Source organism: Aedes albopictus, chromosome 3 (genome assembly GCF_035046485.1).
Source record: "Aedes albopictus strain Foshan chromosome 3, AalbF5, whole genome shotgun sequence".
NCBI lineage: Eukaryota > Metazoa > Arthropoda > Insecta > Diptera > Culicidae > Aedes > Aedes albopictus.
The window spans coordinates 55,695,368-55,708,028 of NC_085138.1; the positions used below are offsets into that span (position 1 = coordinate 55,695,368).

At 36.7% G+C, this 12,661-nt stretch overlaps 1 protein-coding gene across 3 annotated transcripts in view; it reads right to left on the reverse strand.

Annotated features, from left to right (window-relative positions):
* Positions 1–9,930, reverse strand: part of LOC109427067 (A disintegrin and metalloproteinase with thrombospondin motifs 12) — a 112,848-nt gene extending 102,918 nt beyond the window's left edge. The window contains exons 1-2 of one of the 3 annotated variants that reach the window (XM_062842217.1): positions 9,227–9,930; positions 8,795–9,057 (exon numbers count right to left, since the gene is read on the reverse strand). In XM_062842217.1, coding sequence (XP_062698201.1) covers positions 8,795–8,894 — 100 coding nt within the window. In that variant the 5' untranslated portion in view covers positions 8,895–9,057; positions 9,227–9,930. Of the gene's footprint in view, positions 1–8,794 lie in introns of all 3 variants that reach the window. The other 2 variants (XM_062842216.1, XM_029872734.2) reach the window with 2 other exon arrangements.
* Between the last annotated feature and the right edge of the window lie 2,731 nt (positions 9,931–12,661).

The window sequence follows — 12,661 nt, forward strand, 5'->3', positions numbered from 1 at the left end:
GAAAACTCCCTTAAAGTGAAACTCCCTCTGATGATCACTCAATATTTACTACAAACTACAAAACATGATATTCGACGAGTCAGTTTCGTCGCTGCTCGTTTCACGCGGGAAGCAAACTTTTTTTTAAATTTCTTTTTATTTGGGAAGCAAACAATCTACCACGCGCGACAGATGGTCACTAAATGTTCCTTCTTAGAACCTCATCTACTTCACATGACTGGGAGTAAATGCCGTTACTTGAAGTAATGGACTAATCAAAATGCCTCAAATATAATAATTTGACTGAACAGACAAAAATATAACAATTAAAACGTTTATGATTATTGCAGAAATATTATCTTACAGTAAACAGTTACATTAAACAGTTGCAGTAAACAATAGTATGAAACGAGCTCACTTAGTCATGTGCCTCCGTCTATCGCTCCATCACTGGTTTCTCGTCCTTGAGCTAAGCACAAATCTAAAATCAATACTCAAAGGAACTACTAAATACACCCGCTCAAATCTATATACGCATGCTTATAGACCAGTCTTCAATTTTGGACCACAAAAGAAAAAAAAACAAACAAACGCGCACGGAATAGAACAAGAAACACTCGCGCCGATCGAATGATTTTTCGCTACCGTAAACAGGGGTCAAATTGTTCTCCGGGTCGAAATTGATCAGACGTTTTTCTACTAGATAAAGCATCTCTCTTACTTGTTTGAGGGGTGAAGATCACTGCGTCCTGATTTTAGGACTATTGTGATATATCCTTTTGATGTGTGGTACACAAGTTATCTCCATAACATGTTTGTCACCGAGATACCTGAATATCACTGAACTCAAGACTACCTATTATTGATGAATAGAGATCCTGAGTTACAGTGTGTGGTTCCCTCATTCTGGCGAGACCAGCTATATTAAGCCAATCCTATCCTTGGGGGAAAGGATCCTTATGTCAGCAGGCCATAAGAAGGGATTGCCGAGAATTTTGACCATAGATGGATGAGTGCACTGTAATTGCAGATAATGTGTTTTGATGTTACCCTCCTCGTCACAGAAGCGGCAGTTTGGGATTTGGATAGCTCAAATTTTCTGTAGATGGTATCTGCAGGGGCAGTGTCCCGTTTATAGACCGGTATAGGTGTTGAGATCCGTTTTGTTGAGACCTAATAGTAATTCGGTTTTCTTAGGGTTTATCGTTACGAGCCTTTTGGATTGGCATCCAAGTTTGATGTGATTTGACTGACCATTTATTTGAGTGTTGGTAAAAACTTAAATTCTCAAATCTCACGGTTGTTTCATGCGCGATTCTTGACTCGCCAAACTCATCGTCGAAAAAAAAAATCATCCATGGGTTGGCTCGTTCTTAGGAGCAAGACCAAATCTTGCGTAGAACAACATGGAATGTCGCTTAAAATTATTTGGATTTTGGATTCGTTTTACAAGCGAACAAGGTTTCGGCGCTTGACTCGAGAGAGCGTGATTTTGCATGAAAATTGCATGATTCAGAATCGCGCGTGAGTTTGCTCACGCAGGAGCGGTTCATGAGTGAGCTTTGAATGTGAGTTTACCAATACTGCCTGGTAGACTCGGTTGCATATGAATATGTTTTTCAAAGCCAGAATGTATTATTCCCAAACTCGCTTTGAGTTACAAGTGTAGTTATTAAGTGATTTAATTGCCGCTTGGTTGTCAGAGAAAATACATATTTATTTACAAAACTACACTTTATTCTCAGGCATAACAACACGCATGCATTTCCGCCTGCAATACTGTGGGTCACTGTCCTAAGTGGACAGAGTTTTTTGTTCTAGGGTCATACATAGTAAAGCACAGACAAACAGACGTAACTCTTAGAGAAAATTCATCAAATACTTTTGACTGGTGTCTTTTTCATGCGCACACTGCCACCTGTTGGTATAAACGCGCGAGACACTGTCGGCCATGAAGGATTTCGATTTGACGTTTTCTAACACGCACACAATTACACAAATCGTCTGTAATTTTCGTATGCATCATTCAGCAACGTGTACACTGGCAAACGACAAAGCGATCGAACACTAGCGCCTCTGGTGGAACAAACGCGGAAATCAAATGAAATTTGAATTGATCGTTAAATGCATGTGCCAAGCCGTTTTGAAGAGTGTTACGTCTGTTTGTCTGTGGATAAAGCATACTTATTAGGTTATTCCCTTGCAAGTATCGTGCTGTTGAAATCCGAAACGATGCACTATTTGTAAGGAAACTATTTGAAGTGTGGTTTATCTAGTAGATAAAGATCTGATCAATTTTGACCCGGACATCAATTTGACCCCGGTTTACGGTACTGCATCGAGCTTAGGCCCGAAAAAATTTGCTCACACACGGAGAAGCATGCAACTGAAATGGAACAAGTAACACTCACGCTGATCGAACAATCTTTTAGCGACCCCTTGGCCTTTTGAGATCTCCTGAGACGACTCTGAAATTCCTTTGAAATCCCATGAGACCCCTTGAATATCCTCTGGAGCAGCCTGAAATGTCCCAGAAAGCCTCTGAGTCCTCCTGAAACGACTCTGAAAGCTCCTTGAGCCCCCGTTCATTGAAATGTGAATCTCATGGCACGCTTTTGAGGGCTTCTAAATCATTCTTGAATTGCCACTGTAAGCCCTCCTGTAAGCTAATTTGAGACCAATTAGCTGTCAAATGAAGATCATCCGCAGATTGGTTAAAAGCCAAACGTTTTCTGCGATCAGGTCGTGAAGAAGCAGTTTGTAGCTAGTTGATATGTTTTGCTACTTGTTTAAATTGGCATTCCATCTAGATATTGGAATTCATTGTGCTTGATCACCTCTAATATGTCTGCTGAAAAAATTTAATCGATAAAAGTTATTTCCATGCGATTACATCAGCAACTCAGATTTCAAAAGTAATTTGATATTAAATATTTTTAACTTTCAACAGTAAAGCCATGAGGTTAAAAACAATTCTACTGGCAAGTGTTTACAGTAGACGTTCGATCGGTGCATACGGTTTAACTGCAATGCTTTTTAACTGCAAGTCCGGTAAGTGCAACAAATTTGCAGTTATCGTACCGTTAAACGTCAAAATGGTGCGCCGTGTTAGCCCAAATGAACAGTCGGATCACGTTCACGGTTATTTTTTTTTATTTGACAACTTGTTGACATCTGTCAGTCGTTGCAGTTACCGTATTTCGTTCGCTAAGTGACACGTAAACATGTTGCAGTTATCGAACGTCTACTGTATTTTCAAGTATTATAATGCAAACTTTGCTGTGCTATATTTGTTGATACCACCAATTACTTGGCCCTCCGAACCATTCATCACAAAACGTATTTTCAATAGAATAAAGTTCCTCTTGGAGCAGTGTCGATAATGCAAGTAATAAATTCATTAATACCGGAAAATTTGGCTGATAATTCTGATTCTAAAATGATATGCATTTCCGTGCACGCAAGCAGAACCCTGTTTAAAACTGAGCAGGCGTTGTAACGTCACGAAATGTGAAAGTCGATAATCAAAAATCCAATCCAAAATTAATCAGTTTTATTTCACTGGATTGAAGAACAAACCAGTAAATTCCAATGGTGGGCGAAACTTTTAGAACAACATGAAAAATTCGAGCAGATGTTTAAAGTTGTTGGTATCGCTGTAGAGGACGTCAAATTCTGGCGCGTTGTAACGTCACGCTTCTTATACGCATTTGAAACAAGTTTTTCCAATGAACACAAAATGTTCAATAGGTCCAATATACTGCAAATTTTAAAAGCAATCCGAAAATGGAAACGTATTATTAGGTTTACAATCGTTTGCATGAGATATAGTTTAAAGCCTGTCTTTGAATGCGTCAAAATGTTGTAACGTCACGGTAGAATGTGTCTATTCATAAATATTGATAATAGCTTAAATTTATTTTACCAAATAAGGATGGTAGTGTGTATTACTAATAATTGATTGAAATACCATGAAAGATTATTTAAAAAAAATAAAAAAATTGAAAGCTCTTGGCACATTCATTGATTAAAATATGACAAAATTCCTAATGATACTATGAACATATACATATTTTTCATATTTTGTAGTGAATATAAAATTACACACAAAGCTGCACATAAAAACCCCAGGCATAAGCTTCAACACAAAAAATTTGAAAATATTTCAACCAGGACATACCGTGATATAATGCTTTAAAACTCGTTCGGAAGACGCCTTAGTTTTACTTATAACGGATTCTACCATGACGTTACAACGTTTTGACGGCTTTTCTGTTAGATTTTCCATTATAACTCGTAATTTCGATCGTGAACCCTCAAATATTTTTAAATACATATTCGGATTCCTTGTAAAATTTCCAATAAGTATGATCTGCTGAACAGTTAGTTTAATTGGAAAAGTATGTTAAAAATGGGAATGAGTAGCGTGACGTTACAACGTTTGATTTTTAACATACTTTCCCACTGAAAACTAACTGTCCAACAGATTAAACTTATTGGAAATTTTACAAGGAATCCGATTATGCAAAAATATTTGAGGGTTTACGATCGAATTTACGAGTTATAGCGGAAAATCTGACAGAAAAGGCGTCATGTGTCTTGTAGTTCTATTACTTTTTCAACCTTGATTTGATTGTCCTGAAATTTATAGTGAATAACCTTCAATGTACAGGTAAGCATTTGAAAGAAGGAAAATTATGAAGAATAAATCCGTGTACAGTCAACACTGTAATTTCGAATCCCTTTAATTTGTCTGACATCTACGTTGCTACTTGAAAGATCAGTCTTGTAAAGTGTGTCCACGTTTAATTTCGGGCACCTAAAAATTGCACAATCTCGAAAACGATGCTATAAACTTCAAATAAAATACCACTCAAACATATAGTCAAGGTCGTGGAAAAATATAAAAATACTAGCTGTACCCGGCAAACGTTGTCTTGCCTACTGCGATTTTGACGTTTCAAGTTTCTAGCCAAGACCATGTCCCGGTCAAAATGTATGGAAGATCGGTTTTCAAAAACTATCAATGTTTCAATGTTTTATGCCTCATAAACCTTCCTTGGGTGAAAACTAACAGAACAAAGCTAAGACGACCAAAATCGGACCATCCGTTTTCAAGTTATGCGCGGTCCCACGTATGCCACTGCATTTTTATATATATAGATACAAAACATATTCAGCAACTAGCAACTATATGATAGAATCAGTACAGACATTTTAGTGATCTGTCTTAAGTCTCAAATGTTAGAGCCCTATTTTCCATATTCACTAGCTCATTCTCATAGCTATGCGTTTTCGGTCATGTTTATCGTTCTTGAATGTCTTTAATAACATATACTTCGGATTCCGAAGAAATTTCAATTATCATTTTTAGTTTTATCATGCACATGTTTTATCATCATTCAAAATTCATGAAATTTAAACTTTTTGAGATTCAATCGTGTCATTAAATCTCTGGTTTACGAGACAAAAATCACTTAATTTTGCTCTGTTAATGTGCGAAACATTTTGCGAATCCTTCTTTTGGTTGCAAAAACAAACATATTCTATCTTGTAAGTGATTCGTCAGGACTAGTACGTCAAAATAAACCCACTTCAGGAATAGTTGGTGAAACTATCTAGTATATTTTCGATGATAGAGGAATGCACTTTCTTATATTTTTAACACGTTTTTATAAAATCCATTTTCATAACATTTTTTGAAAACGTCATAATTTTGCCGGACATGGACTGATTTGAATGAAGAGCGATTCCAAGCAACAGCATCAAAATTAAGGAAAATTTTTAATTCATGATTTTCTATTGAACTGAAACTTTGCACAGTTTTTCAGTTCCATCTAAATCGCCATTTTTCGATATCAAATTTTTATTTAGAGCCACGACTAACTTTTCAAAAGGGTGTATGTGAAAATGGTTCAAAAATATTCAAAAATATGCACAGCAAAAACGGATTGTTCGATTGTTATGAATTTTTCAGCAAAGTTAGATAGCTAAATGGTGATTTCTAAGAAAATATACACTGTGAAAAAAAATCTATTTTATCATTGAAAAACATCATTTTTGTCACAAAAACTCAAATATCTCAAAACCCTATCTTTTTACCAACTTGAATTTTTTAGGGAAAACGGTCCATTGTATTAGCAATCTACCATAAAAATTTGGTGATGGTAAACTAATAAACGAAAAAGTTATAACATTTCAAAAATTTCACAATTTTTACATTTAGTAAAAAAAAATTTTCTGTGTAAATTATTTCGGCCGGGAATCGCGATTTGATGCTGATTTTATTGTTCAGCAAAGTTAGATAACTAAATGGCGATTCCTAAGAAAGTATACACTGTGAAAAAAATCTTTTTTAACATTAAAAAATATCATTTTTGTCACAAAAACTCAAATATCTCAAAACCCTATCTTTTTACCAACGTAATTTTTTAGAGAAAACGGTCCATTGTATTAGCAATCTACCATGAAAATAAACAAAAAAGTTATGACAATTCAAACATTTCACAATTTTCACATTTAGTAATAATTTTTTTAGTGTAAACATTTCGGCCGGAAATTGAAGATTGATGCTGATTTTAATGTTAATGGCCTTGCGTGAGTAAAACAAGTTTGTTTTTATTATATATTATATATACATATAATATAATATACTATGTACCGTAATGTTCCGATTTTATCACGCCCTCCGCGCATTAGTCGTTTATTCATTAATTTGCTGTTACATTTGAGGACAAGTGTTTTCCCTCTTCTTCAAGATGAATGTTGAAAGCGTGTTTTGCAACGTTAAAAATATTGAAATGGGTATAGATGTTGAAGAATATTACAGGGCATTTTTGAAAAGGGGCGTAATTAAATTGTTTAAACAGATGTCGCTGATGGCAATTTCTCAGTTGTTGTCGTTTTCGAACTTCCTGCGCCCTGCTTTACCGATGATATACAGATGGCTCGTTTGTCAAATTCTAGACGGCAGGACGTGCAAATGCGTAATTTTGTACACAATGTGGACATTTGGGCATAACCAGTCTCTTTCAGTTTATCTATGGTGCTTTCGGTGAGATTTCGTAACTCTTTTGAACATTTTTTTTTCATCAAACGGTCTACAAGAGAGCGTTGAGTTGAAGACCTTTGAGAAAGCGACTGTTCATCTTGTTCGTTAGATTATAATAAACAAAATCACTTATTAATTTTAACTTACTTGTTTGGTGTTGGTGGCTGAAGAAAAAAAATACTATACAATTTTTAATATTCATAGCGGTAGTATTTTTTTGTTTTTTTCGTGAGCATTGTCAGGTATGTATACAGACAAACAAACATAACACTGGCGAAATTTTCATTGACCACGCCTTCAACGATCATTTTGAATCTTGGTTGTGGCTTTCATAACAAGAAGAGCGCCCATCGTTTTTCTTTGCGTTTGACGTTTCACACTAGCGCCTTCTGATGACGATATTGCACAACGCAGTGTTTCGTGAAACATTTCCACCAGGTGGTGATAGTGTGAACTGGGCGATGAATTTTCACTAAAATTGTTCTAGGCGTTTCGTCTGTTTGTCTGTGGTATGTACCTCTTATGCATTTGTTGTTGTTGAAGTTACTCGCATTCTTCCGATCATAAAGTCTGTTCTCTACACACTTAATTTTGATTACCGAGTTCGGTAATTTTTTGACGAGATTAAAACTGCTGAGCACCGAACTCGTTCAGCAAAAATGCATTGTTTTCCTTTTCCATACGATTTTGACAGTTGTTTTACTGAGCCTCAGTAAAATCGATTACCGAAACTACCGAGATCGTACTGCTGTTATAATCTCGTCAAAAAAGTACCGAACAGGCAATTCAGAAATAAGTGTGTAAGAGGGATTTTTTTTGCGGATAAACTAGACGTATACGCGTATAAAAAAACTTTTATTATACAGCTTTTGTCTTAAAAATAAATTCAATTCCATTTTTCTTATAATCAACAGCTTTTCAACACTATCAAGGGATTTTTTCACCAGTCACGTACAATAAAAAGTATGACAATCTCAATATTTTTGATCACAACACTGGATCGCGTCTAAGTTTCAAATAGATACTATAGTAATTACGAATAATCAAACTAAAGTATCATGGAAACAACTTGTTTAATTCAGGCGGTAGCCTTTACAATAAAATCAGCATCAAAATATAATTCTCGAAATAATTTACACAGAAAAAAATTTTTTTTTGTTACTAAATGTAAAAATTGTGAAATGTTTGAAATGTCATAACTTTTTTGTTTATCAGTTTACCATCACCAAAATTTTATGGTAGATAGCTGATATAATGGGCCATTTCCCCTAAAAAATTGAAGTTGGTAAAAAGATAGGGTTTTGAGATATTTGAGTTTTTGTGACAAATATCATATTTTTTCAAAGTAGAAAAGGAAATTTTTTACAGTGTATATTTTCTAAGGAATCATCATTTAGTTATCTAACTTTGCTGAAAAATTTATAACAATCGAACAATCCGTTTTTGCTGTACAGCTTTTAGAATATTTTAGAACTATTTTCGCATACACCCTTTTGAAAAGTTAGTCGTGAGTGAATATGAAGGTTTAATATCAAAAAATGGCGATTTATATGAAATTGAAAAACTGTGCAAAGTTTCAGATATTTTTGAAATGGTCGCTCAGGATCGACTGACATGACTCCGTGGAATTCCTCTGAACTTAAGTTTGTTTTGCAGGACTAGGACTACAGTAAACAGGAAGCACCTAATATAGTTGATCAATAGATTCAACTACATTATTTCATCATATCGACTAACACTCCCCTACTGTTGCATCACACTCACCTTGATGTTCGGAACCTGATCGCCTTTCGCACAACGATTGACATGTGACCGTAAGCCAAACTGCAATAGTCAATCGCACCGCAGCTCCAGTCGCACACATGTTTTCGTGATACCGCCAAAAACAGCTCCCCGAGAAAATTCTTTTGTTTTCCAATTAACAACCCACTGACAACTTTTACCGCAGATACACTCTGTAGCACGACTCCGATATGTATTTTGCAACTTGGTAGATTTTTTTTCACGTGCGACTGATATATTTTATCCTAGACAATATTAGCACTTTATTTTTCGCAACAAACAAATCATTTTCACATTTTATTCAACTCTTCTTCGGATAGCCCACCCACCCATTCCGCGACCATCCACCGAAAAAAGCCAAACATCCACCCAACTGCTCTTCAATCGCGTTGAATGATTCGATTGGCGGTTTACCTTCCGAGCGCGCTCAAACTCAGCTCAGCACGCACTTTTCCCATTTGGATCTTGCTGACTCACTAAACTGTATCGTTTTGGCTCTGGTTTCGTTTTTTTTGCGTTTTCTACGCTTCTATTTTTCGGGCACTGATGATACACAACCGTGGTAGGTAAAGCATGAACTTTTATTTTTTATTTTTCGATTTTGCAATACACAACTTCCACTTCCCGTCGGGTTTCCAACGAAAAACATTCAAAGTGGGATCGAAGCAGAGATCACTGCGAGGGAGTCGATCAATTGCACTGTGAACTGACGGACGCGTCGCGTCGCAAAACCACATCTGAACATTTGATTCTTGCAGCGTTGATCTCTACGAAGCCTAGATCAAAACCCACTCTCCGGACTATCTCGGACTACCCATTATCGATCGATCCATTCATTTTCGCATTGGTGCACTATCGTGCTCTTACGCGAACGAGACACCTTCCGGCCGTAAATCAGCGAATTGCACCCAAAGGGGATTTCAACCGGATGACGCCCAACTTCTATGGACCGACCGCCGAACACACAAGACCGCCCCGTCGCGTCGTCGCCGTTCTATCGTAGGAGGAGGTTTGTACACGGTAACACCTCCGATCGGCTGAAAATCGCGTCCGATTCGAACCGCTCGCTCCGGTAAACTGATTCACGTCTTCGGTTGCGGTGCGATCGTTGCCGCCACTACAAGGCGAGCGAGCGAGCGTGTGCGCCGGGTTTACATCAGAGCTGGACGCGTTTGCGAGTGAGCTGAGCGAACGTGTGTTTTGTTGCGTGGTGTAGCGTAGCGCGGTCCAGGTGAAGGGAGAGATTTGGTTGGTTTTTGCAATCGTTAGAGTTGTGCAAGATCTTACCGTGACAACTTACGTAGTGGATCAAACAATAGCCTTATGATCCATAATGCAACCGAAATGAGTTGCATTATATATCATACTGCAACTGTAGACTTTTGTCCGTACACAATTTTCGACAAGGGCGTAGCCAGCTTTTCGGCTAGGGGGGGGGTGGAAATTACCTTCAATAATTCCTCCAGAAGTTTTATTACGAATTTCACCATGCATTCTTTTGATAATTTCCCCAGCAATTCTTTACAAACATCATTTTTAATTCCACCAGAAATCCGTTTGAGAAGCTCCAGAAAATACTTTAAGAATTTCTCCGGGAATTCTTTAAAAAATTCCAATCAAACTAAGATTCCTTTCCTTGAGGAATACCCTAAGAAATTTTTGGAGAAATTTCTTCGAAAAATCCTTTAATGAATTCCTTCAGAATTACCGGAAAAAATTCTTTGAAAATTTCTAAAGGAATTCCTTCGGAAATTCCTGGAGGAATATCTTTGGAAGTTGCTAGAGGAATGCATTCGGAAATTTTTAAAGGAATCAATTAAACAATAATTTCAGGAATTTATTTCGAAAATCCTTGAGGAATTCCACAGGAAATTCCTTGACAAATTCATCAGAAATTTTTTGAGAAATTCCTTCATTTCTAAAGCTCTATGAGAAATTCCATAAGACATTCCTTCGAGAGTTCTTCTACGATTTCCTTTAGAAGATTCTTCGGGAATTCCTTGAGGAATTTCTTTGAAATAGATTTAGAATATACCTTGAGGAACTCCTTCGGAGTTTTCGTGAGCAATTCTTGCGAAAATTCTTGGAGGAATTTATCCGGGAATTTCTGTGAGAATTCTTTCCCAAATTCCTGAAGCAATTCTTTCGAAAATATTGAAAAAATCCACTAAAAGTCTCATGAGATATCCCTTCTGAAATTTCATAAGGAAGTTCTTTAAAAATCTTTCAAAACTTCCTTGAATAAATATTTCGGAAATTCCTGAAGAAATGCTTTTTGTGATTTTTTATTTCCTAGAGGAACTCATTCGGAAATTCTTTGAAGAATTCCTTAAAAAATGCCTTGATAAGGAAAATTCGGAAATTGTTAAAGGAGTTCGTTTGAAAATTTGTTTGACATATGTCTGAAATGTCTTATGGAATACCTTCGGAAATTTCGTGAGATATTGTTTGATAAGTTGTTTATCGTTTATCGTAAGTCGTTTATCTACGACACTTAAGTCATCTGCTACTTTATGTGGTTTTAGAAAGGGTCTGCTTGGGGAACTTGAACGCGTGCAGTAGAAGTCAAGGAATCAGGAAATTCAGGAACTTAGACAGTAAGAGTCAAAATGTTTGTCAAATATGAATTCACAACAGTGTAACATTTTTGGAAGGTTTTCCTTACGTTACATGATTTTCAATAAACAAATAATAATAATAATAATAATAATAAGTTCGTTGAGGATTTTTTTCGTTTTTTTATAAATCTTCACGAAATTCCTCAAGGAATTCCAGCGAAAGATCGTTGAGAAGTTTCTTCGGAAATTTCTCAAGAAATTCCTTCAAAAATGTATTGCGGAACTCCTACGAAAACGTGAGAAACTTCTTCAAACATTCCTTCAGAAACACGTTTGGGCATTATGTAAGAAAATCCTAAGGAATATTTTTGAGGACAACCGTCAACAATTTTTGGAGGAATTCATTCGGAAATTTTTGGAGGTATTTCAAGGCAAATCCATAAGATATTTCTTTGGAAATTCCGGGAGGGATTTCTTTGGCAATTCGTAGAGGAATTCCTTCAGAAATTCAGGAGAAAATCCTTCAAAAATTCCAGGAGAAATTCCTTTGAAAATTCCTGGAGGAATTCCTACGGAAATTCCTGGACAAACTCCTCCGGAAACTCATGGAGGAATTCTTCGGGAAAATCCTGGAGGAATTCCCTCTGAAATTCTTGGATGAATTCCTTCGAGAATTCGTGGAGGATTTCTTTGGGAATTCCTGGAGGAATTTCTTCGGAAATACCTGGAGAAATTCCTTCCTGAAATTTCTGGAGGAATTCCTTCGGAAATTCATGGAGGAATTCCTTCAGAAAATCTTTGAGCGATTCCTTCGCAAAAGTCCTGGAGGAATTCCTTCTGAAATTTATGGAGGAACTCCTTCGGAAATTCGTGGAGGAATTCCTGGAGAAATTCTTTCGAAAATTCCGGGTGGAATTCGGACATTCATGAAAGAATTCCTTCGGAAATTCCGGCAGGAAATCCTTTGAAAATTCCAGGTGAAATTCCTATGAAAACCCCTGGAGAAATTCCACCGGAAATTACTGCAGGAATTCCCTCGGAAATTCCAGGAGGAATTCCTTCGGGATTGCTGGAAGATTTCCTTCGGAAATTCCTGAAGGAGTTCCTTCGGAAATTTATGAAGAAATTCATCCGGAAATTCATGGAGGAATTTCTCAGGAAATTCCTGGAGGAATTCCTTTGAAAATTCATGGAGGAATTTCTTCAGAAATTCGTGAATGAATTCTTTCGGAAAATTTGTGGGCTTCGTGGCCATGCGGCTAGAGGCGTCGGTCATCTAGGCGTTTCGTAA